The sequence below is a fragment of the Apteryx rowi genome, unplaced genomic scaffold (assembly GCF_003343035.1).
Source record: "Apteryx rowi isolate R43461 unplaced genomic scaffold, aptRow1 scaffold_35, whole genome shotgun sequence".
In the NCBI taxonomy this organism is placed as follows: domain Eukaryota; kingdom Metazoa; phylum Chordata; class Aves; order Apterygiformes; family Apterygidae; genus Apteryx; species Apteryx rowi.
Window position 1 is genome coordinate 974,163 of NW_020449974.1, and position 27,253 is coordinate 1,001,415.

Below are 27,253 nucleotides of genomic sequence, written 5' to 3' on the forward strand. Positions count from 1 at the left end.
CATTTATTTACAGTTTTCCCATTCTGACACAGGACTAGAAAACTAGCTAATTGAACAGCTCCAGACTGGTACATGGTAGAAACTTTCAAAAGGAGGGAGCAAGGCCATGGATCACCCCTTCCTCTTGATTTGCCAAGCAGAGGGAAAAAAAAAAAAAAATTTCTCGACCTCTTTATGCTTTATATATAATACCTAGAAACAACTGTATGAATTATTTTCCTACTCTGTTCTTCTCCTGAAAAATAGAAAGGTCCAGTTCCCCTGGTTTTAAGGGAGGACTTGATGGAGAATTAATAAGGTTATGCCACTAGGAAATGCAAGTTAAGAACCGTGAACAGCTCCAGCAGAAAAAAAAAACAAGCCTTCTGATAGCTTTTAAATACCTGTTTAGCTAAAATACCTGACCCAGCAGTAGAGAAAACCTCTCATTGCAAAAGTTCAAAAGCACCCCCTGAGCTTTCAATTTGAAAAAAAAAATACCACTACTTCTCTCATTTGCCAAAGAAGCCTCTATGCYTAAAAGGAAAGTGAAAACTTTATGAGGGAGGAAGGGAAGGAGGGAGGATGGAAGGGGAAAAAGAAAGGAGGAAGAGGAAAGGGGGATGCAAGAAGAGAGCAAGAGGCGAGGCGAAAAGAAGAGAGAACAGAAAAGTAAGTCCTTTAAAAGGTCAGGCCTGTGTTAGAAGGAGGAATAAAGGTGGCCGCTTATACAGGGTACTGACTTGGGAATGAGGCTTCTTACTCTGATGGCCAGTTAATTACTGGGTGAATCTGAAGACATCACTTCACATTTTTGTGTCTCAGCTACTCCATGCATGAAATGGAGGTAGTGGGAAATGATGCTCACTCATCATCATAAAGATTAAGAGGTGGCTTTAGGAGCCAGGCTCTGCTGCTTAGCTTCCTAAAGGAGGGTGACCTGCTGGGACATGGGAGAAGCACAGGGGGATGATGCCAAAGGATGTCTTGCAGGGACTGGGTAGGGTTGGAGGGCTCAGCGCATCATGGGGAAGGACACATGGGGACGGGGATTGAGGGTGATGGATGTGGGAGGACATCACCTGGATTTACAGAGGTGGCTTTGGGGGGCTGCTTGGAAGACGATCGTGTTGCTGGAGGATTAATGGAAGGTATCATCATGGGGACAGCAGGTAGCGTGTGGCTTTTACAGTGGCCCAAGGTTTAAGGGCTGTGTCTCCACTAGTAAATGCCAGCGACAGGACAAGAGACAACAGGCACAAACTGAAACACAGACAGTTCCATCTGAATATGAGGAAAAACTTCTTCACTGTGAGGGTGACAGAGCACTGGAACAGGTTGCCCAGAGAGGTTGTGGAGTCTCCTTCTCTGGAGATATTCRAAACCCGCCTGGAAGCGATCCTGTGCAATGTGCTCTAGGTGACCCTGCTTGAGCAGGGGCGATGGACTCCAGAGGTCCCTTCCAACCTCGACCATTCTGTGATTCTGCAAAATGGTCAAGACCAGGCTTAAACACTGCCACATGGGCAGTTATTGGTGCGCTCCCTGGCATGGCTTCATCCTGATCCTCCCCAGTGCCCAGGTGTGCCCGGGGGTAGCATGGGGCAGGGGCTGCCCTGGTGGGGCAGGATGGATGCAGGAGGGGCAACCACCGGCTTTGGGAGCAAAGTCCAGCCCTGCAGGTGCAAACTGCGCTGGACCACTTGCTCTCCGGATCAGAAGATGGATCAAGAGAAGGGAACGAGGCTGGAGGTGTTAACCCAAGTGAGCACCCGGCCTGATGCCGCACAGAGACGGGGCTTCGGGATCTCATGCAGGGACGGCGGGATCCTCCCTGGGGGGCAACGGGAGAAGCGTGAAGACAGCTTGGGGCTGGAGGGGGCAAAACGGGGCACGCCACGGGGATGCCGAGGGCTGGTCACCGGGGGCTCCCCGAAGACCCAGGTGCGCGTACCTGCTCGTGGGTCGGGGAGAGGCCACCCCGGGGAAGGCGGAGCGGGGGACGAGAGGCAGCAGCGGGGCCGCGGAGCAAGGGGCGAGCGAGGAGGAGGAGGAGGAGGAGGAGGAAGGCGGCTGTGCGTTTAAGCCCCTCCCCGCTCGTCCGCGGCCGGGGAAGCGAGGCGAGGCGCGGGCGGAGGCAGCAGGCTCGGGAAGGCGGCGAGGGCGCAGCGCACCGCCGGCCGCCGCGGGATAAACCCCTGCGCTTCACCCCCCTCCCCACCCCCGGATAGAAGTTTGCTGCTGGAGAGGAGGAAGGGGAAGGAAAAAAAGAAAAAAAAGCGGAAAAAAAAAGAAAAAGTGTTTTCTGTTCCCCAGGCTGCCCCGGAGGCATGCGGCGAAGAGGAGCCGGCAGCACCCGCCGCTGCCCGGCCCGGCTGCGGGCATGACTCCGCGGCCGGAGCGGGGCTGAGCCGGCAGCACCCGGCAGCGCTCGCCCCCCGCTCCGGGGAAGGGCAGGGGCCGGGGGGGACCCGCCGCCCTGCCCAACCTCCCGCCGCGCATCCTCCTCCTCCTCCTCCGGCGCTGCTGCCGCCCGCCCGTCCGTCCGTCCGTCTGTCCGCCCGCCCGGGCCGGGCCACCTGCAGAGCCGAGCGGAGCCGAGCCGCGGCGGTAGGATGAGGGGCATCCTCTACTTCTGCACGCTGATCCTCCTGGGTGAGTAGCGCTGCGTGTCCGGCGGAGGCAACTTTCTGCTGGGCTTTGCTGCCGGGTCTATTTATCCGACACCCCGCTTCGGCTCGGGCCCGGGATGCTTCTCTTCCCCCCTCCAGCATCCCAGCACCAGGGGAAAACCCTGGGGGTAGCATCACMCAGATTTATTTTTKGGGGGGAGGAGGGACCTCCCGGCTSCCTTTTAGTTAAAGGCAGACACTTGCTCTGGCTGGATGTACTTCGGAATCCCACTGCTCTGGGATCTGTCCTACTGTCACTCCTGTTTGCTGTGGAAACGGCTAAATAACTCAAGGAATGCATGCGCTTCTTGCTTGGGAAAAGAAGCTGGGGGAGGGGGGGCAGATTTTGCGCGGCGCCGAGCAGCCCCACAGTGTAGGGAGGAGGCTGGAAAAATGTCAGGGGCAAAACGCGGGTTTCTCAGCCGCTGGGAGTGGGCTGGAAGCACGTGAGCTCCAGCTCTGCTGCTGTGCGTGTGCAGCACCGTGCACCGGGCTGGTGCGTGTGTCCTAATTGTCAGGTTGACCTGAGTGTGTGTGTGTGTGTGTGTGTGTGTGTGTGGGCAGGGGTCCCTGCTGCAGATTTCCACACGCCTCCTTCAAGCTGGGCTGACCTCGGGTCTTTCTGCACCGGGAGTGCAGGGTTAAGGATCCCCGCTCCCCCTGTGCCCCTGAGATCGTTAAAGGCAGCTGCGACCGCTGGTGCGGGACACGCTGTCCCCCGTGGCGTGCCGCCGTATCCGCTGGGATGTGGTCCGCAGCATCCATGCTTTCAGCATCCCGCTCGCGTCCCGCTTCTCCCCGGCTCGGAGCAGGCAGACCTCTCGTGTGCAATGCCCGATGCTCACCCGCGTCCCTGGCAAGAGCTGTGCGAAGGGGCCGTAGTCCAGGGGCTGGCAGCACCGGGCAGCCAGGCTGGGAGCTGCCTTGCTGGCTCACTTTGCCTGGCTGCAACCCTGACAGCTCCTTTTAGGGTGTTTTTTCTTTTTCTCTCTCTCTTTTTTTTTTCCCTCCTGTGCTTCTCTGAGATAGCAAACCCAAGAATGAACCCGTGTTTAAATAGACCACGGAAGKCTGTGGGGAGGCAGGGGGCAGGATGCGCTGGTCCTTTTCAGGTGGCTGCTGCGGGAGGAAAAGATCTTGAGATGTGTCACTGTAGCTGGGACCTCCTGGCCCGCACAGTGTGGCCTGGCACCTGCCTCCTCTGCACCCTGAGCATCCCCGCTGCCAGCCAACGTCCTGGGGTAGACCCCAAGCAGGTTTTTCCCTTGATGAGGAAGGCTTTGTCAGAGCTCCAGGTAACTCCTCRTGCCGGCTCTGCCTGTCACTAGATGTCACCAGCAGCAACTCTTGCAAGTCCCAAAGGCACTGGGGGATTTYGACCCCCAAAGGGTGCCATGTCCAACCCTGGAGCGTTTCACTCCAGGGGTCTGGAGGATCCCAGGGTCTGAACAGATCACAGTTTGGGATGGCTTCATCTCGCAGGGGCTGGAGCTGTGCCCTGGGCTGGGGTAAGGTCCCAGCCTCCCTTGGAGCTGGAGATCTTTCCTGCAAGAATTGCAGAGCCTCTGGGGTGGCAGCCCAGGTCTCTGCAGGATCCATTTTCCAAGTGGTTCAGATTGACTGAGTCACTGATTGACTGAYTGATTGACTGACTGATGGACTGATTGATTTTCCTCTAGAGAAAGTAACTGAAAGAAAAGAGCTTCTGCAAATGGCCAGCTCTCCACTATCAGCAATGCAATTGGGATTAGTAGGCAGGTTTTAAGGACACATTCATTGCTTCTGGTCCAAGTTATAGCAAAATCATCAGCTAGTTCAGCCTTTGGCCTTCTGATCTCAGGGTCTCCAGAAGGACCTTTTCCCCTTTGAACTGGCATTTGACCCCTGCAGGCTCGGCACCATTCCCAATGGATGCCATCCAGAAGGCCCTTGCCCTCCTCTCTAGATGTTTTCCAGCYGGGCATGTAATGGATAGACGAGGGGTTACACATTTAGACATGCCTGGGGAGAGGTCCCACAGGGATCGGGAGTGCAGGGGTGGAGACCCAGTGTGGAGACAGCAGCTTCTCAAATTGCAAGCGCGGCAATTCCCAGCTTCGTCCGCACTGGGTGGAAACCACGTGGGCTGTAGCAGGAGACCCTCGCTGTTGTGTCCCCCCGCTTTTGAGAAGTTGCCAGGTGGAGGAGGCAACCTTTGGGGAAATTATGGCTTTTAGAGGTGGGACTAGGCAGTGTCACTGTCATCCAGCTTGGACGGAGAGCTCCTGCTGTCACTTCATACCCAGCTCCCTGGTGGCACAGGCACTCAGGATGAGCCAGACCAGGAAACTGGTCTAGCTGAACACTTTATTATTATTATTAYWWTTTTTYTGACCACTTTTCAGCCAGATCAGCTCCTGRTCTGTCTCACCAGCAGCCACACAAATGCCAGTGGCAGCCGCATGGGCAYGGTAGGAGCATGCAGCTTGGGACAGGGATGTGGCTTTGGTGAAGTTTGTCGCTGCCTCAGTGTCCCCAGATACTGGCTTGCACTGCGGTACTGGCTAGAAATCCCACTCACAGGGCACTGATGAGGGATATTCAGGTAAAGCTAAAAGGCTTCACGGAAGATCAGTGCTCTAGAAAGTGCCGATATAATTAAATATCATTTGCTTTAAAACCTGTCTAGATTACACCCGTAACCAGCCCCCGAAGCATCCCCCATCCCTTGCGCAGTGTCCAGAGGACACATCAGTCCTCGCGTTAACAACGYAATAATTAGAGGATGAGAATGAAAATCTGGGCTAGAGCTGAAAATAATGGTTTGCTGCAAAGTCCTCATCATGCCCAGAGTCAGTTCTGGACCGTTGCAGAGCGCAGCCGCTAGCGATGGAGGGCAGGGCGCTGAAACGGCATCTGGGGTATCTTCTGCTGACAACCGCTGTGTTTACCTGGCAAATTTTAACTGCGCTCGGTCGTTAGCATAATTTGTAGCATATGTTTCCCACAGTCTCTTCACAGATGCAATCAAACACAAGAGATCGTCTGGCAGATTTTCACCTGGTTTTGGAACTCGGATCCCAGGGGGGGAGAGCAGAATCTCTTGCAAAATGCGTATGTGTGTGTGAGAGAGGGGAAAGCTGCTTAAATTAGTGTCTTTGTCAGTTCTGACAGGAGCAATCCATTATTTGCATCAATAAGAATGTGATATTTATGTCTCTCTGTATCGGCTCGGAGAAGAAATAAAACTTCTCCCTCAACAGGCTGTCCTCAAACACTGTGCCTATTCCTCGGCAAGGATCTCAACAGTGTATTTTCACCACACCTGGAAAATACTTTTCCAGAGCTCTGGAGCCTTAAATACTAATTACTGCTGGGTAAAAATTAGTACCAGTTAAATCTAATAATTAGTGTGAGCAGTATTTTATTTTGCTTTCGGGGACAGAAATGTCTTCTCTCTTATCCCGGTAATTTTTACACAAGACTTCTATTTTGCCTGAAATTCAGTTGATTGTTTTCACACAAAAGACTTGTTCATTTCTATAACCTTCCATTTGATCTTTTTATGATTAGACATTTAATGTGGCTGAAGTTTGCCACCTTTCAATAAAAATACCCTGCTACCAAGATTTCCATTTCATCCTTGATTTTTTTCCCTCCAGTGGACTTTATTTTCCTTTTGCTTCCTTTTTTTCTTTTTTTTAAAAAAGGACCTCTTTCTTTTTGATCCAAAAGTGGAAAAGAACAAATTCAAAGGCTGTTCTCCCACTAAAACAATTTTTTTAGACAGAAATATTTCACTAAAAAATAAAAAGGAAGAAAAAACTATGAAAAGCTTGTCCCTGTCAATCTTCAATTCAGTACAGTTGCACTTTTTTCAAACATATCTCTCAAAATTCCCTTTGGTAACGCCTTCTAGCAAGGACTTCAAGCCTCGATGGACTTGACAGGAGCTGTGAGATGGCTGAGACCTTTATACCATCCCTATGGATTCCCTTCACCTCTTTTGGCCATCACAACTTTAATGGTTCAAACATGGGAGTGTTGGTGTTGGACTCCTGGTGACAGCAGACTGGAAAATGAGGGTAGAGGATAAGTTTAAAGTTGTGGATGAGAAGTGGAGTTGTGGATGGACATTTGGTCCCGGAGATGGACAGTGGGGAAACTGAGTCTGGTGTGACTGAGAGGGGGCTTGTTGGTGTAAGAGTCCAGGAGGGGTTTGTGGTGGTCCACAGGACCCCAGGAGGGGAAGGACCTGGGTCTGTTGTGTGCATAGCAGGAAAGCTGCAGAAGTTGAAGCCACCATTTCTCCTGGGCAAGGAGATCCTGGGTCTGTCACGGTGAAGAACAAATGAGTGTGCAGAAACAATAGGGATCTTCTAAGGTCGCATCACATTTAAATGCCCTTGAATCATCCAGGAATTTATTCTCTTGTTGCAGCCCCCATTGCGCAAGGCCCTGTACCTAGCTAGAATGAAAAAATGGCTTTGAGGCAAGAACTGGTATCTAAGTAGGAGATGAGAGAGCAGATGGATCCAGGACCAGACATGGATGGGAGATGATACCAACTGCTGTGAAGACAGTCTCAGTGTGTTGCTGTGTTGCTCTTGTCAGGGCAGGAGCAAGCTAGGAGAAGCAGCAGCTTGGTGCAGCAGAGAGGCAGAAGCCCAGGAGGAGGCGGGAGAACAGGAGGCAGCCCACCCAAGCTGAAATGTTTGCAGTGGTGGTATCTTCAGCTGGGAGACATCCACAGGCTACCAGTGCAGCTGGTGGTGGGTCATTCCTGGAGTGCAATTCACCTTATCCTACTGTGCAACCTGTTGCTGACACAGCCAGGAGACCCGTCCAAGTCTCTCGGGTCCCATCTCACTCATGGGTGCAGGTTGTTTATCTCCGTTTTCCAAACCTTGGCTCCAGCTGCAGGAGACCCAATCCAGGGGGAGCAGAAGTTGAGCTGGTGTGAAGCCCTACCCCATCTGCAGATCTGCCTTGGGGTGCCTTCAGTCACTCAGCAGTACCAGATGTTTTCCTGCTAGTGGGAATGACATCAACGCAAGGTGCAGGGCATGACCAGACCACTTCTGTGTTCCCAGAGCCTGGTCACCTCATGCGCTTTCTGGTCTACCTGACTGGAGTGAGCAGAAGTGAATTGCTTGCCTTAAAACATGTTGTGGGATCTAAGCCCAACCACACCAGAATGAGCTGCTGGGGAGACTGAGCTTTGCCTGCATGAAACAGATGGCTTGAATGAGAGCTGAGGTCTCTCCTGAGACAAGGGTGTGCAGAGATCTACCTTTCAGGACACTCAAAGAGCAGGCCAAGATGCCATAGGGTTTACCTTGTTCAAGGATGGTCCAGGGAGTGGGCTTGGACCCCACCTCACTCACTCTGACATGCACCTAAGCTGTTTCCTTTGAGATCATAGGATCATAGAATAATTCAGGCTGGAAGGGATGCTGGGGGATCTGCTCAGGGCAGGGTCAGCTTTATAGCCTGATCTTATAATCAGACGAGGTTATGTGGGCCTTTATCTGTCCTGGTATTGAAACTCCCCCAAGGGATGGAGACTGCAAAACCTCTCTGGGCCCCTGTTCCACTGCTTGACTGTCCCCATGGGGCAAAAGTGTTTCCCTACATCCCATCGGACTGTATATGTATTCCCCAACTCAGAACTGTCTTCACCGTATCCTGCCACTCTTGAGATTCATCTCTTTTCACCTCCCTTCATGCGAATCCCTTTTCTTCCTCCACAGGCAGCTCCTCACTGCACACGTTCCTCTTTCAGTCCAAAGCCATCTGGGAGGCAGTTTGCATGAAAGTTGCTGTAAAAATAGTTGCGCGGTGGTTTTGATTTATTGAATCCAACTGGAAAAACCTGTCTGTGATACCTGCCCTTGCTGAGCACTTTGACAGGGTTATTAGCAGCACTCCCCACGCTACTGATAACGTATGGGTCATTCTGTCATGCAAGTGCAGGCAGCTGTTTTCAAATTCATGGGTCCATTTTACTGAGGGGAAAAGAAAGGGGTCAGGTTTTGTGATGCTTCTTCCAAAAGCAGGATCAAATGGCTCATCTTTGATATGTTGCCGGGCCCAGCCATTTATTGTTTGCCCCCAAGGGGATAGCTGTTCGCTTTGGCTGTTGGATTTTAAGCTGGTCCAGATGCTAAAGGGCTGGGAGTTAAGATCAGAGAAACCAATGGGCTTTGCTTTTCCTGTCTGTTCCTGTCACTTGTACAAAGAAGAGGAAGGCCAAGCAGATAATTCAAGTCAAGATGCAACATTAAGGCTTCTGCCTGAGCTGCAGGTCTTTAACTGCAAGAGGTCTGTGCTGTAGATTACCTCGCAGGATGCATTGCACACACATTTTTCAGATCCCTTCAGCCTCCGGAGAGTTTAGCTGCTAACGGATGTAAAGCCCGTGAGGAGCAGGGGTGCCTGTGGGATGTGCCGACTCTCTTCAGATAGGCAGCAATGGGAGTGTGTTTGGGAGTCCCTGTCTGTGTGGTCTGAGGTCTCTGGAGACTCAGAGCTGAACTGGGCCAAGTGAACGCGCGGGACAAGCCCCRGGGGAACGTGAGGGTGCACTCAGGGAGGGTGAATTGAACACAATCTCTGCACAAATGATCAGGCTTTGCTTTGAGCTCTGCATCAGGTGAGGCTGGCTGATGCCTTTGCAGCAGCCACCTGGGAAATCCCATCATCCATGATTAAACAGAGCAAAGAAAACACAGGGCAGCTACAGCCTCATGGGAAGGGAACCTTCATTTGGGTGGTGGCTTTGTATTTTTTGAAGCAAGCTTGGTGCCTAAGCCACCATTTGTAGAAGGTTCACGTGGTTCTGGGCATGACAATTTTACACAGAGGGCAAGTCACTTAGGCTTTTGAACTTCTCGGTTCATCTTCTTCTGACGTGGCAATCTTTATTGCATATTTTGCTCTGTTTTTTCTCCTGCTGCTTATACCAGATCCTCCACAAGTATCTGTTCCACCATGAATGGAAATGATTATAACTCGCCTTTTCTGATGGTCCATCCCTCACCTCATCACCCGTAACTGGTGTCCAGGAYTTGCAGACTGGCTCCGCAAGTGTCAGTTGTGGATGCAATCATTTTAGTGGCACATTTCAGCTGGGTGTGCAGCAGGGACGGGAAGCCAGCTTGCAGCAAACCTGCCCCTTTTTTCAGCCAAAGAAATTCAGACTTGCCCTGGGGAGGAAAACCAAGAGGAAACTTATAGCTTCTCAGCTACCACTCTCTGCAACTTTGGATAAACAAATCTTAATAACAGGCTACATATTTCTTCTGAGATTAAAACTTCCATGTATGCTAAGAAAAATGCATCACTCCATGACAGCCTTCACAGCAATATCTCTCAGATATTTTACAGCTGACTCTGTTACCTGCTATCTGGAAATAGGTAGCAGATGTCTCCGGTAGTAGCACACATTTTTTCCTTTGTTGCTGTCTCTGTTTTCCTTTGATAATTTAGTATGTACAGCAGAAGGCACCTTAAAAAGATGTCGCAAGGAATGAGGTGAAATAAAGCCATGCACACTGAATCTTCTGTGTTAAAGGCTGCAGGTTAGGATGATATGTTTGCCATCTACTAATGGAGAYGAGAGCAAACCAGCACGCTGAATTATTAGACAGGGTTTGGAATGAATCAAAGCCATTTGACCTGTTTGTGTTAAGCCCCAGACAAGGCTGAGTTTGCCTAAGTGTTTGCTCTGCATGGTGAAGAATTACACTCCTCCTTGCAAGGGTTAGTTGATTTATGCCTCAGATTTGACACTTGAGTTATAGCAATTTCACGGTAGGTCTTTTTTTGTTGTTTTTTTTTTCCCTTTCCTCCTAGCTCAATCTGTTTGTTTTGTTTCTTCCTCTTGGTAAGAGAACATAATCCTGTGAGGCTGCTTGAGACAAACTGCMCACCTTGGTCTGCCTGTCACAGCAACATCATCTTTCGGAGAGAGGGCACGGGCAGAGTCATCTCGGCTGAGAGCTCAGCATAGGAAAAACCACTCGGGGGTCATCGCAATCACAGCTATAAGTGCCTTCGAGGTAATGTGAAGGGACTGTTCTCCTCACAAGGAGCTAGAACGGTGCTCGGAGGAGGAGAGAAAAAGAACTCAAGCTGCATGTTGGAAATAAAAGCTTTGTTTTGAATCAGGACAACAACCAATCACTTAAAATAAGAGAGAAGAGCAGGTTCCCCTTTAGGAAGATGATGGGATCACCTTGGGGTCTCACTGCGGTTTGTAGAAACAAACCTTAAAGCCCTAAGCTGTGCTTCCCCAAGGGCTCCCAGAAGGTGGTTGGGTGCCCCGTTCCCAGAGAACTTCCTGCTTTTCCAAGTTTGATTTGAAAGCTCGTCTCCTTTTTGTGGTGATTTAGGCTGCTAATTACAGGGAAAAACTAAGGGTAATGTTGTGAGACCCAGATAAGGAACCTTCTCTAAGACCCAGTCTGTTTTGTGGGGCTCTCCCACTGTTTTGGGAAAGAGATCTGGAGTTGTGTTAAACCTGTGATTTGAGACTTCTCAATATGGGCAAGAAAGCATGAGAAGGGAAGAGTGGAGCAGGTCTGGTGGTGATTCTGGTCTGGAGGTGGGAAGCGGAGGTGAAAGGGCTCATGAGAGGCTACGCAGAAGATGCAGGTGAACCTTCATAGGGAATCTAAGAGCCGGGAGAAGAAACACGTAGGACCTTAGCAAACATCTGAAGCTGAGTCAGGAACTGGGGAAGCCATAAGGGTTGAATTTCCCCATCTCTGAAAGGTGACTTGAGTCTCTGCAGGGAAGTGCATGTTAAGTGATGGCTCGGGGACCCATCCATCAGTGTGGCGTGTGGAYGCATACACGCTGGGTAAATCAGGCCAGAGTTACTACCCTGCTGGGACTAATGCAAGGAAATTTATCTCCCTCTCCTAATATTGTTTCATTCTTCCTCCCTGCAGACCCAGCCAGGCCAATCCTTAATGTGTGTTAGAAAGCCTGTTTGTAATTAAGTACCTGACTCAAGGGGGCCCAGATCCCTGGCCAAGTTCTTTATATACTATCGCATTACCAATAAGTATTAATTATAATCAAAAGGGCTAGAGACAACAAACAAACCCAAAACAGACAAAAAAGGCAACAATACCCCAAACAAACAAACAAAACCCCCCAAAGAAACACAGTGAACTCTCCAAAAAGTTCCTAATTCTGCAGGACAAATGTTGTCCTGTGGTTAGAATAGGCAGCTGGGATTAGGAATCATGGGACCTATTTCTTTCTGTTTTTCTCAGGTTTTGAAAAATGATGCAAGCTTACTACATCTCAGTGTAAAACGGGGGTATTTATATGGTAGCTGAGTTATTGTGAGTCGGGACCAGGTAACAGTGCAGCTTTTGACCTGGGATATTTGTGCTGAAGCTGCTAACTACAAGCTGGGATCAAAATTACTCATCAGTATATCAGAAACAATGTGATTTTTAGCAGCACCTGCTGTGTGTGCGATCTGCTGAGCTCTTATTTTGGTACTTACACAGGAACTGAATTCAAGTGCAGTAGCTGACTAATCGGCTTTGAAAATCTGCCTGTATCCTCTACACAGAGATCAGTGATCCTGCTTTGCGCTGGGATTAGGGATGTGTGCTGCTAAAGAGAGGGGGACGAACTCTGTAATGTGCCGCAGAGACATGGGAGCAGCCCTGGGATGCAAAAAAATAAAAACCGCTGATAGAAGAGCAGGCTGGGAAACCTAAAGCCCTTCCGCTAGGAGAAGAGTGGGCTTTTGGTACAGTTTGGCTTCCAAACAACAACAGAAAATCAGGAATAGCAGAAATTGCAATAAAAGATAGAAAGAGAAAAAAATGTTTATTGTTAATTTCAGGTAAAAAATGAGGACTCAAATGTTTGCAGTCCCAGGTGCCTCTGTTCTGTTTTACCTACTCTTAATGAAAAAGCAGAAATTTTCCACAGCCTTCCTGGAGGATCACTGGACAGGAAGAGAAATGGACCCTGTTTCTCTTTTGTCCCCTGCCCACGTATCAGACAGAGGTGTCCCCAGCAGGTTGCAGGAGATGAGTTTCATCCCACCTGGTTTTCACCAGGTCATATGAATTATTCCTCTAATCAATGGATTGATTAGAGGATCAGTGTATCCTGCACTGATTAGTGTATCTCCAAGGAGGACAAAGTGAATCAAGGTGACGGTTTTAGACTGTTTCCCTGACTTTTAGTCGTCCTAAGTTCAATAAGATGAATTCCATCGAAGCACCAAGGTTTCTTCTCCTCCAAGAGAGAAGAAATGGAGCAGGGAGTAGCCAGGGAGCCATCATTTCAGTGTTTCCAACTCAAACAAAAATAATGCTAAAACATCATTTAGCACTTTTTTTTTCCTACTTGCAAAAATCCAATTTTTCCCATGGTTAAAAGAGAAAAGAAGAAATCCAATGGGAAATTCCGAATCAGTTTTGCAGACCTGATGAGCCCAGTCAGCAGTGATGACTGGAAGTACCTGAAGCTGACAACACTGCTGGGAGTCATGAATACCATGCAGTGCCCAGGAGCCTTCCAAATCGCTGGGACTTGATTGTCCAGCCTATTAAAACACTCAGTGTTCCCTGAAATGGTTTTGGCCTGGCCCAGTTAACCATCTCCTGGACACTGGTCAGGCACAAGCCAGGGACCTTTCCCAGCAGGCAGTTTGCATGCGACTGCTCTGTTTTGAAGGAGACGATTGTTTAGCAGCATGGATGCAGGCTATTTTGGGCCATTTGGACCAGCACCTTGAGTTTACTTAATTAACTAATCTAGACACAGCATGAGAGAACACCCGTTCCCTTCCAGACACCTGCAATTTCTCAGACACAGCCTGCCGACGCTGTTGGGCAAACCTGTTTCAGCTTAATCTCTTTCAACCCTGCAGATTCATCTTTTTCTCTGCTACTTCCAGCTCAAAAGGCTGGCAATGACATGCGATAATATAAAATAAATGATAGCGCTGCCTAATTTGATTGGGAGTGGATAAATCCTCCTGTTTCTAACAGACGCAGGTGAACGCACACCCGCACATGCGCGGAGCCGGCAAGGAGCCTGGGATGTGCATATGCAGAACAGGTTCTCAAAAGTTTCTTGTAGAGCTTGTGCAGCAGCTGAATCAACTCTGAAGTGTCCTCTCCAACAGGCAGAGCCTTTCTTGGCTTGCCATTGCAGTTAGCTTGACCTCGTGAAAGATAAGACACATGAGAGAAGTCTGAGGAAGCTTGATTTATCCAGAGTTGAAAAGGGAAAAAAGACACGGGAGAGAACATGATCACACTCTATAAATACCTTCAAGGTAACAGTGCAAGGGAAGGAAGAGGATTAGTCACACTTCTGTAAGACAGGGAGGGGAGGAGAGAGAGCAACAGCATGAAACAGAGAAAGAAAAAGTTTTAAGCTAGGATTTAGGAGGAAAATGTTTAGGTTATTTATTTTTTCTCTTTTTTACTGGAAAAAGAAATCGAAGGGTCTCAGTTTAGGCCAAGCGTGAGGCTTGATGCAATTCTTTTTCAGGAGAGTTGTGGGTCTTGGGCTTGAGGATTAAAGGGTGCATGTGTGTCTAGGGTTTGCAAGTCCATGCAGCTGTGAAGGGACTGTGTGGCCTCTGTGACAGTGTCACTAGCTGCTGCCTGATACACTTTGGGATGAGGGTTGGCCAAAGCTCCTTCACCCCCTTTTTTCTGTRCACCCCACATACCCATTCCTGGATGAAGTACGGGGACGCACACTGATGTTGAAGGCATTGTGGAAACACGGTGCTGCTCACCCAAGGGTCTTGGATGGTCCTTTGGTGATAGGGCTGGTAGGTGGCTGAGTGGTGGCTGAGTCTGGGTCAGCCAAGAGGCTTGGCTGGCCATGGGCTCTGCCTCTCGTTAACGGGTGATGAGGCGGTTTCCACTCCTCTCTAGTAAAATAACCTTGTTCTTGTTGCCTCAGACTTAGCCTCACCCTCTCCACCTCTCCCAGGGCCTCCCTGCCCCCAGGACACAAGGTCTCCTTCCCTGAGACATGGCTCTTTCCTCCCTAGAGGTGGGGAAGGCAGGAGCTTGGATCCAACCGTCTCCAAGGGACTGGCTCCAAGCTCAGCCTTGGGCATTTAATTCTGATTGTCACCTTCCATTATGCTGTGACTCAAAGTAAGTATTTACCAGAAAATGTGAGTAGTCACTGCCAAGATTCGTCCCTATCTCCCCAAGCAAGTACAAAGAACTCCTTCTCATAACAAACCAAYGAGCCAAATACAGATCTCTCTGGGAAAACCCCCCAAGGCTACTAAGAACTATCAAGTTAATCTGACTAAGGTAAACAGGCTGATTATGCTGTTCTTCAGCCTGTGGTTTCCTGAGTAAATGAACTTAGTTTATGTGCATCTGTGCGTCCACCCCAAGTAACCCCCAGCCGAGTTTGATAGAGCTCTGACTAGAAGTCTCTGAAGCTATTCAGATCCCACAGGGTGATGTGAATTTGGCTGATCTGCGGAAAAGAGAGTGAGCTCCTAGTATTTCCACTGGGGAAAAAGTTAAGTTCACATCAGAAAATGTGCATGTGAAAGGAGATAGAGAAATCCAGCCTTCTTTCATACTGCTACTTGTTCTATTCCTGGTTTAGCAGTAAAGCACCTGCTGCAGCTCTGTGCAGAGCCAGGGAAGAGGGTTCCAGGATTCAAGTGAGTGTTGGGTGAAGACCAGTGAGAGCTCAGGGTCTCTTACCGTAGAGATTGTCCGTGCAGTCTGTCCAGGGAGGACAGGCGTACTGAAAGATTTATGTGGATTCAGGACTGTTCTTGGGGTAAAAGCAGCTGAGCAATTCTGAAGAAGAAGGATGATCTTGTGGACATTAGCTGTTGCAAAGTAGCATAGCTGTGGAAGCTAATATGGCATGCAGTCTCTCAGGCAATGCCCAGGACCTGGCTCCCATGCCATCTGAAACTTCCGATGAGGGCTACATTTTCCAGAGAGATGGACATTGGTGTGCAAAGGTTGCAGGAACTCCCTGACAATGAGTTAGCTTTCAGTAGTGTCACTTTGGACGTGCCAAGGAAGCAGGAGAATTGCTCAAGGGGTGTCAGTTAGCTGGTGGTGATGAAAGGAGCTGGGGAAAGCACAGGCCGGTCTTCAGAGGGGACTGTCCTACTGTGCAACCCAAGCCTTCAAGAAGGCCATGCGCTGGACAAAGCTCAGAGAGCAGGGAACGCCCTGGCGCTCCCTGTTGTAATAAGACTTTTTGGCAGCTTCACTGCCCCGTTCAGCGCGTGCTGTGGCTCTGCTTGCATTGCCTCCCACATGCTGCTCAGCTCAGATGTGACACGGCTTTCCTGGTCTCCGTCATCTGACGTGTGGGGTGGAAAAGGTTAATGGCATGGTGTGCAGTGGTCGATAGCTATTGACTGCAATAGATATTATGACAGCTTGCRGTGAGGAGGGGGACAGGGAATTAAGTGAATCGGCTAGTGTTTTCCCCTCGTCCGCACGTATGATTCATGTGCACCCGTTGAACCTCACTGCATGTTCCTGTTGTCCCATGTCTGGCTGTCCCACAAATCCAGGGCCTAATCAAGAGGCACAGAGCCTTGGATCTGCCCTCTTATGTTTTATGCAGAAATGACAAGGTAAAAGATCCAAAGGAAAAAAAGGTGAAAGAGAGGGAGAAGGAGGAAAAAAAATGTTCCTTCATGGTGCTTTTGTTTTCTAACAATGTTGACATTATGTGGAGTAACCGAGTATAAAATCTGCCTATCGTTTGGGAGCTGGTGTGCAGAAAAGATGCTATTATCTGAGCCTTTTATGCCTCTTTACCCTGTCTGGATCAGAGGAGATAAATGCGTAGATAGGCGCTGAAGCTCCTATCTTTATTTAAGCTGTCAGGTACCGCTATGTTATTTTATGCTGATTGTTATAGAAAGCCTCCACAAAGAGATATATGTTTCTATATTCCCCCACAGTTCCTATTTTAATCCATAATTTAATAATAAAAGAGATGTATTTCCCTATATTATTTTTATTTGCAGTGTCAGTGCTTCTCTTTCACTCTTATTTTTCAAGTAAACATTCACAGACACAGAGCACTTAAAATATGCACATAATCAATCTTTTCTGTTCTCTTTTGGGCTCCCTTTTGACTATCATTGAAGCCATACTTTAATTTACACATTAATGCACAAACATCTTCAATATAAAACAGGCTCTTTCTGAGGATGGCCGCCTCACAGCGAGCACATACATGTGAATGCATAACCATAGTCACATGCAAAGACGTTCTCACACCGCTCCCAGCTCCACCTGGGTACACGTGTACAGATACACATGTGTAGCCAGGAAATGACTCAATGATTACCTCCGTAGAAGCAAAATTGTAAACAGAGACAGGAAACATCCTTGAGCTCTGTCCTACTGTTGTCCAGTCTGGTTACTTATCAGCTTGTTCCCTGGTGTGGTTTTGGCTCCCGTTCACCAAAAAGTGTCTCGGCACAGTTAGGAGGCAACGAGGAACCAGGACTCTCCCCAGCAGGACACTTGGGCAAGGGTGTCCTGTGCTGGTGGGAGGAAAGGTCAAACATGTGGGAACACACAAGCCAGAATGTGCCTTTTGACCTCAGGGCCAGAAATGTGGTCCTGGCCTGTTTTATTGAGTAGTACAGCCAAAACCCAAGATGCTGTCGGAAGCAAGGGACTGACCTTGTTTTCCAAAGAATCACCAAGGATGATCCAGTTTTCAGCTGTTCCTAAGCACAGTGTGGGTGCTTCAAGGCTAAATTACAGCTGGGCCAGCGGCCAACAAATGTGAATAGAAAATGTATGGATCACAGAGCTTCACATGGGCAAGTGTATGTTTGATCTCCTGCTTCTTCGCAAGCATTAAAAAAGACAGGGACTTTCTCTTCCTTTCTGCTGGCTGAACTCCTATTGGTTTTACCTACACATATCCCCCACGCAGCCAAGTACCCACAAAACAAGGTTCTCATGTCTAGACAACCTGAGGACCCAGAGTCCGTTTGCTCAGGCTGACACCCATAGCACCAGGCGCCTTTGGCCCTAACCCCTCTGTCATACCCAGTGCTTGAGAAAGGGGCTGCAAGAAAAACAAGTGATTGAGGGATCAAAGGATAGGGAAAATATTGGTACCCAACACTGAAACATTGGAGTCCGGATAGACAATGGAGATGACATTCTGGGTAACTGACTGAAAATGCTCCATTTCTAATTATCATAAAGCATTCATAAGTGAATGATAGATAGGAGTATTATCAGATGCTGGGACCAGCTTACCCATCAGGGCTTCAGCCTGGACAATATCTTCCAAAATATTGAGATGCCTGCATCATATTAAGGTACTGACCTTCCCAGAGGTTTCCAGGAAAGGCAGGTACCCTAAGAGGAGGTAGGTTCCTAAACATCCGCGGTCTGGAGCCAGCATATCTAGTGCATATCTAGCTACCTGCATCTTGGGTGAATTTGCTTCATCTGAACCCATACTCGTAATTTCTCTGCAACTTGATCCCTCTGTGGCTGTTCATGACCTTGTCTCCCTGAGACATCATCTTGGCAAAGTTAAGTGGCTCCAGGCAGCACTGTGGGAACCACTGGACAGAGGCAGGATGTGGCCACCAGATATCCAAGATGGTTGAAGCAAGAAAAGGACTTGTGAGCTGTCTTTCTCTCTGGTTTGAACAAAGGGGCTTGAAAACACTTCATCTCACTTGTTTTTCTGCAGAAACACATCCTTCAACCTTCTGAAGCTGTTTAGAATTATTTGTCTTTTGGCAGAAAGTATCTGCTTTCTACCATAATTGTTTTTATTTTTACGTTTAAAAAAAAATAATAACCCTTACCAAGCTCACAATTTTCAACTGGCAGATAGCACCACAGCATTTGGGAATTGCAGTCTGGGTGGCTCGAGGCACTTGCTGTGCAGGGCTGTGTGATGAGACTGCATCTCCCAAGGTGCGTGATGGCTGGAGAGTGCGCTGAAGGAGTGAGTCCTACGAAGCAGCCCAGCCTTCAGACGAGAAGGGTAACTGAAGCCGTTTGAACAATTACTAAGCAGCAGCTTGGCAGCATTTCAGACTTAAAATAGCAAGACAATTAGTGGAAGTAGTTTCAGTCTTGATTATTTTCCTCTTATGGCAGAAAAAGAATCTGTGGAAAGCTGAGATGATTTGTTTTCATTTGTGTTGAAATCATATTTGAAGCAGAAAGGTAAAATGAGGGAATCCTAACATTGGCCACACGCCTCTCCTGCACATCTGAACCCTGTGCCAGCCAGCACCCATTCCTGCCAAGCATCTTCTCAAGTCCCAGCAGAAACCATAGTTGGAGGTACAAGGGCTGTTAGCATCATTTTTCCTCTACGTGGTCTAAAAACAGCCTCTAGTTTCCAAGCTGTAGGAGTTATATATTTTAGAAAAAACAGGAAAACCAAAAAATCTATATGAGGGATTTTTTCTGCTCCCGTGTAAAAACTCATGAGAGAGCCTGGAAGAAAAATTACATGGAAAAGCAACTAGGAGTCACTAAGTCTAATGCAGACGTGTTTCTAACCTAGTGCAATTCTTCATGCTTGGGTCAACATTATTGTGTTTAAACTCAACCCATGCTGCTGTTTTCAGATCAACATGGCTCAAGAATGCTTTTCATCCTCCAGCCCTTCTCTTGGTGATGGTGGGAGGGTTGTTCATGGAGACGTACACGAGTCCAGCTTTCCAGAGGGACTGAGAGCACACAGACTGCCTGCTGATTTCTTCACACTGTTCAAAGTAAGGAGCAAAGTTTCTCTTCATCACAGAAAAGTAAAACTGGGAAGCAACCAAAACTGGGAAGGACTGTTTTGTCCTGTCCCCTGCCAGTTCATAATTGGCATTTAGATTGGAAAAAGATTCACAAAACATCTTTTCCACCATGTCTCCCAAGTCCCACGAAAACACTGTAGTACAAAGTGTAAACCCATGCTCCCTGCAAATGACCCCCATACACACAGTGACTATTCTTGCACACACGGCACATCCCTTGGGATATGAGCACAACCACACACACCTCGACCATGCACGCCAGCACTCCATGCCCAGCCCTCTGCCCCTACAAGGATGCAGCCACGGCACAAAGTGAAGGACAGATTGAAGGAGAGACTGAAACATGTTCTTCCCAGTGACCTCTGCAYCTCCTGCCCATGTTGCTGCCGGTTCCTGATGGGAGCACAGCTCCACAGCAGCTACACCGTGTTTTGGAAGAGTCTAGTTGAGATACCTCCTGGGAAACTGGGAGGTAGCCCTTTCTGGCCCTGGTCGTGGTCCATCCAGCCCACCGATGTCTCTGCCTCCCCAGGGAGCTCCTGAGTTGGTGCATACAGGAGTTGTTATTGGGACTGACAACACGGACGGTGGGTGTGTAAGGACTCAAGAGTACACTCAGACACGCCAACGGCCTGATCCTCCGCCCAATGACAAGTATGAAGTATGCTTATTTATATTTTCTTCCCACACAGAGAGGAAAAATATGTGTGATTTGGCTTCATGTGGGAACTGAATCAAAAGCTTATGGGAAGGAATGAGGCAGGACCCAAACCTCTCCCACTGCAAACCTCTGTCCTTCTCYGCCCACTATCCACCTCCCCTGGCAGTTCATGACAGCCAATTTCTACCTGTGGCTACATCACAAGCCTGAAAGGCTGCCTGTCTCCCCAAAGCCTGCTGCAGTGAATCTCAGAGATCTGGTCTAATCAGCCGGTTTGCAGAGAAAATGAGATTTTTTTTTTTTTTTCTTCCTGGCTGAGTTCCATCAGCAGCAGCTCCAACTCTCCAAGGCACATCTCAATTAATTAATAGAGTCAAACTTTATTAGAGACAATTGTTGGCCAGAAATAACCCAGTCCTGAGCTCTCTTCTTTGCTTTTCTCCTTGTTGTTTCTCACTGCTGCTTTCTTCCCTCCTGCCTTTCTTGCCAGTGAAGTATGTCCTAGCAAAGCCTGATGGTGTGGAAACTTCTTTAGTGAACAGTGGAAGTTCAACCCTCCTCCCAGTCCAGATGCTGTGTTGAAAGTCCTGGTGGAATATATATATTCTCAAGCAGATYTTAGCATAGCCTGCCCAGAAGAAGCTTATGAAGGGTTGTGGTATGTTACAGCTTCTCTGTGCAGGCGGGCAGAGCACAGAAAATGACTGCAATTAGAGTCCCAGAGGCTCTTGTCACTGAAAAAAAAAATGTCATTGGTGGAGTAGCAGTGAGCAAGTCTTTGAAAGTGACCCAGAAAGCCACCAGGTTCTGGTAGCATCAAAGGGTCTCCAGGCAGATTGAGATTTGATCTGAGAGACTCCGAAGCTCCTAGACTTGGGCACCTGCAAAGAAATTGCTCCATCTGGTGCCTATAAACATGTCAGGGATGTGGCTCCCCACACCTCTAGCCTGCCTGGTCTCCACCAGCAGTGTCAGCGAGCTCCCAAAGAAGGGCCATGTGAGCCATGCCCAGAGGAACAGCCAGCGGTTMTAGGAAGCAGGACGTGGGTTTCGTTCCCTCCTCAGCCTGGATCAAGGAGGTTAAACCCTGCATCTCCAAGCAGCAGGAGATGGCCTGACACAGCCCAAGGGAAGGACCACATTGTCRTTCTGGCTGAACGACAGCCAGTCATGGATGGATGAATTCAAGGATTGGGACTGGGACTGATGAAGCCAAAGAGGAAGGGATTGTCTCAGCTGCCAACCAGTTCAGGGGTCCAGCTGAGAGGGAAAAATGATCAGGTAGTAAAAACCATCCTGACGTGGAGAACTTTCCCATGGCTTTTCCACTGTGATTTTATAGAAAGAGGAAGAGAGAGAGAAAGAAAAGGGGAATGAAAGAAAGAAAGGGAGAGAGAAAGAGAGGGAGTGAGAAAGAGAGAGGGAAGAGAGAGACAGAGAGAAAGGAAGGAAGGAAGAGAAAGAAAGAAAGAAAAAGAAAAGAAAGGAAAAAAAAGAAAAAGAAAAAGAAAAAAAGAAAAAAGGAAAAAGACAGAAAGAGAAAGAGAGAAAAAGAAAGCCCAGAGCACTCAAAAGCAAAGCACACATCAGACAGCAGGGTGCTGCTGCGTCCAAAAACGGTCTGGTGTCTACTGAAACCACGGTGGCATGGCAGGAGCAGAGGCTGCTTCTCTTCTGTGAGCAGATAAGAGGCRTTCTCCTGGGCTGTCAGACCAGCACTTTTCAGCAGCCTCARATTATTATTATTATTTTCTTTAAACAGGATCACAAATATGTCAGCCTTTCTAGGTGGCTTCATTAACTACCCAGCATACCACTCCGAGTCCTGCAATTCTTATCAAGTACCAACATCCCTGTCTCATGTTCATTACAAACCTGGAATTCTTCTAACTGTCTCATGATGGAAAACAACTTCAGGGGAGGATTAAAYAAAGTCCAAAAGACAAAAGACAGCAGCAATTACTTTTCTCCCATAGAGTCACTAACTAACAGGGCAGATACCTGCCAGAGTCACTGCAGCTTACATCCAGAGTAACTCAGTGCTGYGTCACGGTGATACAGGCAAGAATTTGGTCCCATCCTGGGTTTTAGTGGATTTGAATGGAAAAGACCAATGTGACAATGTCTCATCCCCTCTGTGGGAAGAGGAAATCTTTATCTTCCCCATCTTGCTTCTTCTTGATACCTCAAGAAGGAAACAAAAAAGACGCTCCTGTGTCATTGTTAAACCTGCTCAAACTTTAAAAAAAAAAAGTTTCTGCTAACAACAACAAAAAATTATTTTGTTCCAAGTAGTTCCATAATCCTTTTGTCCAAAAGCTTTTTGCTTTTTTCATTTGTTTTCAAAATGTGTCCAGCTGTTTCTTTTAGCCTCAGGAGGTGGCATGCCATTTCCCAGGAATTTTATCCGCTTTTTTCTGAAAAACCTCATTAAATAGGTAGCAGGCATCACTACACCACATACCTCAGGCTGAGCCCAGACCCACCTTTTGCACTTGAAGGCTGGGCTGTGCTTCTGTCCTCCCGTGTCTTCTGAGATGCAGATAACCCTTCTCTTCCTTTTTACTGATCCCTTTCAAGATATTTCTCAGCTGATTTTGCTTCTCTCGTTGCATCTCCACTGTGGTATGAAAAGCTCCCTCTCCTCTCAGCCACATACCGTCAAGAARACCTCTTTGAAAGCCCTCAAAACATGAGAGAGTTGAACATATGTTTCTGAAACAACTGAAGCATGGAGAGGTGGTTTCTACAGCTCCTGTGAGGCTGAGGGGCTCAGTCGAGAGATTTTTCAAGATACTGCAAGAAAACACTGTTGAATAGGCAGTTTTGAGGAAGGGAAAGCTGCGACCAGCTGCCCCGGCCTTGCTGCACGTCAAGACAAGTCAAAAAACCTAGTAAGGACTTAAGAAGAAAACACAGCACAGACTGACTTAAATATGTTGAGAAAGGATCAAAGACTACCGTTTTGGGTGTGGATGGAGAAAGCAGGCTGTCTGATAAAGAGGGACAGGCAGTTTTAAGTATGYCTTAGCAGCAATGTGTCTGTCCAAAATGCCTGAGCCTATGTCTTCAGCTACAGAAATAAAGAGATGCAGGTTCCCAAGTCGTTGACACTTTTGCATTTAATGAAGAAAGAATACTGCGAAAATTACAGACTGAACTGGCAAAATAAAAGAACTCTAAGGCGCTCATTAAAACACCATGATCACTGTTTTGTTACTAATAGAGCCGTGAAAKCTGTAGAAAGCGCTAACCAAACTTTACATTTGATCGAGCAGCAATATTTTATAGCTCAAATAACTTCCACTGCCTTGACAGACTACCAGCTTTCGCAGAACTATGCCTACCTCCGTGAGGCTGCGAACCCTCCCAGTCCCTGCAGGACCAGGGGGCCGTTTCTAGCGACCCCTCTCAAATCAAAGAATCCCTTGAACAGGCAGCGTTAGGGTGTCTGAAAGCAAAGGTGCCTTTGGAAAGGGTCTGAGCAGGTGTTTACAGGTGAAGTTTTCTTAGTGCGCTAGTTGGGAACAGAGAAAAGTGCACGGGATCRCAGATTGCAAGCCTTTTAAAAGCAAGTCTGGGAGCTGTAAAACTGTCTGTATATGAAAAAAAAACACAAGTGGAAGTCAAAGAGAAAGAAAGGGCAGTCTCCTAAGGATTAAACCCTTTCAATTTGAACCATTACGAGATCCATTTTCTTGCAGCCGGCTCTGGGGAGAGCGACCCCCTGCCAAGGCTCCGCAGCTGGGCTCGGAGCAGAGAACTGCGACAAAATCCCTGCGGCGGACACAGGGCTTATGATGGATAAAGATGGGAAAGTGCAGGCTCTGCTCGCTCATCGGGAGGAGTTTGCCCAGGGATAGATGTTGTTTGCCTTCGACTTGTCTCTCAAGCCCTACTTGTGGATTTAAACAGGAGCGGAAGCCAGGGTAGCGAGGGCTTGGCCAAGCTGTTGTTGACGTGTTGGGGTTCGGAGGTGACGACAACGCTGCGGGGGGAGAGATTTACTGCTCGCTCTGATGCTATCGTGGTTTAGCTGGGAAATTTCCAGACTTTCCCCTCTCTGCATCCTCCTGGCTCAAACTGGCAGCTGCCTCCTGAACTACCCCAAACCGTCATGCCCGTCACGGGGAGGTAAAAACTCAGTCACRTCCCGTGCAGAAGCACTCAACACCCCGCTCCTGGAGCAACATGCACCTCCGAAGAAGGGGAAAAACATGCCTGTGGCGCGTTTTGCTCTTGCGGTCCTTTGTGCTGTCGTTGAGCCGGTTGCGTTCTGGTTGGGGCGAGCCTGGAGGATCTCTGAAGGGTTTCTCCAGACCTCCTGTGGTTCTGGTGCCAGGGGCTTTGGCACTCTTTCCCATCCCCCTGGTGCTGCCAATTKCTTCGTTAGGTAAGATGAGCTCACTTTCCAACCTGAGTTCACTTTTCAATCCAGTTTGTTGTTAACCCAAGTGTTGTTTAAAAACAACTGCAAAAGCTGCTTTGGAAAAACACTGCTCACACCATATTTATAAGACCCCTCTTATTCATCAGCCTAGAAAACCAAAGAATATTTCCTTTAAGCAACATCTTTCTTTTAAGCTTATTAATACTCAAAAGTGCCTCTGGTGTCACTGTCACAGTAAAGATGGCACTACCGCAAATCAATTAAAACAGCCATGTGAATTATGGCATAAGAATTAACAAGGTCATTATATTTCCTTCATAAAAGGCAGATCCACAGCTCCTTCCCACCAAAGCCCTAAACAGCAGGGGAGACCCTGTACGCTCCTAACTCACCTACTACAAACATCCGTGAGTATTTGCAGGAACTGTACATTTTAATGTAGGATACAAGGCAGGTGGCCTCTGGTTTTGTGAGTTTTCTTTGCTTGTATTTAAACCTTAATATGCAAGCAAATTATTCTTTTGGGATTGGAATAATTTGCAATATTTTTCATATGGACCCAAAATACATTGTCTGAGAAATGCTGCCATGTACAATTCCTTGCAAACTACTGCTAAAGGAGGTTTTTATCTGCACTGTAAGCAAAGATACGAACTTTGGTTAGCAGCAGCAATCCATGCAAAAACCAAATGCTGTGTGTGCAAATTGAATTATAATAGTGGTTATATCTATTCCAGGGCTGTAGCAGGAGCATCCATTCACTCCAGGAGGTTTGGGGTCGGCAGTGAAACAAATAAGTTGAAAGCAGGGATTTTAAGCTCAGCAACTAAACTAAAATGAAAAACCGAGTCAAGCCAGTACACAGCAGTGAACGGGAAGAAATGGGCACAGGCTGCATGGGCACCACGGCTCTGGGGCAAAGTTTCGGAGACCCTCATCTTCCACCCGTTTCTTAGCGTCTAGGAGAGCATCACCCCTTCGGTTTAAAAAATGAACTCTTCAGACTCCTTGTTCTTTCCCTTTAATAGCAAGTAAATGCGGAGGAGAAGCCACTGTTTCCAGCGCTATACCCGCGAGGCCTGTCAGAGTGTATTTAATGCAGATTTTCTCAGCCATCCCGAGACTAGAAACTTAATGATTTTAGAAAGGGAAAAGAACATGCCTACGCTCAAGCAAAAGGGAAGCCCCTTTCTGATACTGCTATTCCTACTTTACCGAGGACCAAAGTAGTAATAATCAGCACTCACAGGGAATTTCTAACCTTGGACGAGGCAATGATGAAGAGGCGGGATGGGGAGAGGGTCTCTCACAGTTCCCAGTTTAGTGGTCTGGGTTTGATTTCTCTTGCAACCGTACAGGGATTTGATTGCTGGCAGCTTTCCTCTGGCTGTTTGAGCTGGGAATTTGGAGCCTTGTTCTCTGCTTTGCCTTCTCCTCCGTTTGTGTCTGGTTCTCCACATCCCGCCGTGGAGCTCCAAAACCAAAGTGCCCCCCGGACACTTGACTTTGCTGGGGGGAAGGTCCGTAGCCCTTTGCATGAGCGATGTGACTGAATCTCGTTATAGTTAGTGGGGAATTCCTGCAAAATCATTTTCTCTTCATTATTATTTTTAAGCCTCCACGTGTCCAGAGCTGCTTCGCAAATAAGGCAAGGTCTTATGGATAAAATATTTAGGATCTGTTGTGAGGCCAGGCATGTGAAACCACAGCAGTACAGATTGATATACTGGATTAATATACTGGCAGCAGCAGCATCTCTGAAGCTGTGTGCTCTTCTTTTATAGAGACCTCTTTATATTCCATGGATTTTACATTTTTGCAGTGTGTTCCCTCCTATGTACACTCCCCTTTTCACTCCTTTTCCCCTCGAAGGTTTGATCTKGAAGGGAGGGAGATACAGAAAACTGTACTCACAGCTTCTGTTGTTCAGTGGCCAAGGAAGCCAGGGCTTTTCCTACATGGCCACTCCACATATCGTTTAATTTTTTCCCTCTAATTTGATTCTTCCAAAACTTTGTAGGCAAGATCCAGTAACCAAACCCAAGCAGCTAAATCATCCAACTCCTTTTCCCGTCTTTTCCTCTTGTTTGCAGAGGACAAGTCTGACGGCATTAAAAAGTGCACATCTTTCTACAGCAGCGGTGCTTACACACAATGTTCTTACAAGAATGAATCCGCACCTGAAAAACCCTGTTTATTTAACCTTTGCCCATGGAGGTGGTTTTCAGCCTTATGAACCATGCCTTTGGGTGCAGGGTGTCACAGCATAGGCTGAGAAGGGACACACACTGCCTGATGCCCTGCTACAATAATAGGAACGTGAGGAACCCAGGGTGGGAGTTCCCTAATTTGAAGCTCAGTATAAGACTTTCAAAAGTAAGGTTGTGATGATGGGATTTCTCCTCATGCGTCCTTACTTGATGCTTATCCTCCTTATTATCCTTAGGATATCATTCTCTGTGTTCTTTAAGGTCCTCTGGTTTTTCTAGAGTGGTACAAGGTGGCATGATTCAGATCATATGGCAGATGACCCATGGAACTGCTCACTGCAGGATACTGTGGATACTGCAAGTTCACATGGATCTAAGGGGAAACTGGATATGTTCATCAAAGAGAAATCCACTGGGTCACTGTCTCACATAGGAACCACTTCTGGCTCAGGAAGTCCACAAGCTGAAGGTAGTTGAAGGCTGGAAGGATATTAGAGGGAAATATCATGCACTCGCCCCCCTTTTAATACTCTTTCCCTGTCATCTTCT

At 48.0% G+C, this 27,253-nt stretch overlaps 1 protein-coding gene across 1 annotated transcript in view; it reads left to right on the forward strand.

Annotated features, from left to right (window-relative positions):
• Positions 1-2,588: 2,588 nt before the first annotated feature.
• GFRA4 (GDNF family receptor alpha 4) overlaps positions 2,589-27,253 on the forward strand; it is a 77,290-nt gene continuing 52,625 nt past the window's right edge. Inside the window, exon 1 of the mRNA XM_026072729.1 lies at positions 2,589-2,634. Within this exon, the coding sequence (XP_025928514.1) occupies positions 2,595-2,634 (40 nt within the window). The 5' untranslated portion in view covers positions 2,589-2,594. The remainder of the gene's footprint in view (positions 2,635-27,253) is intronic.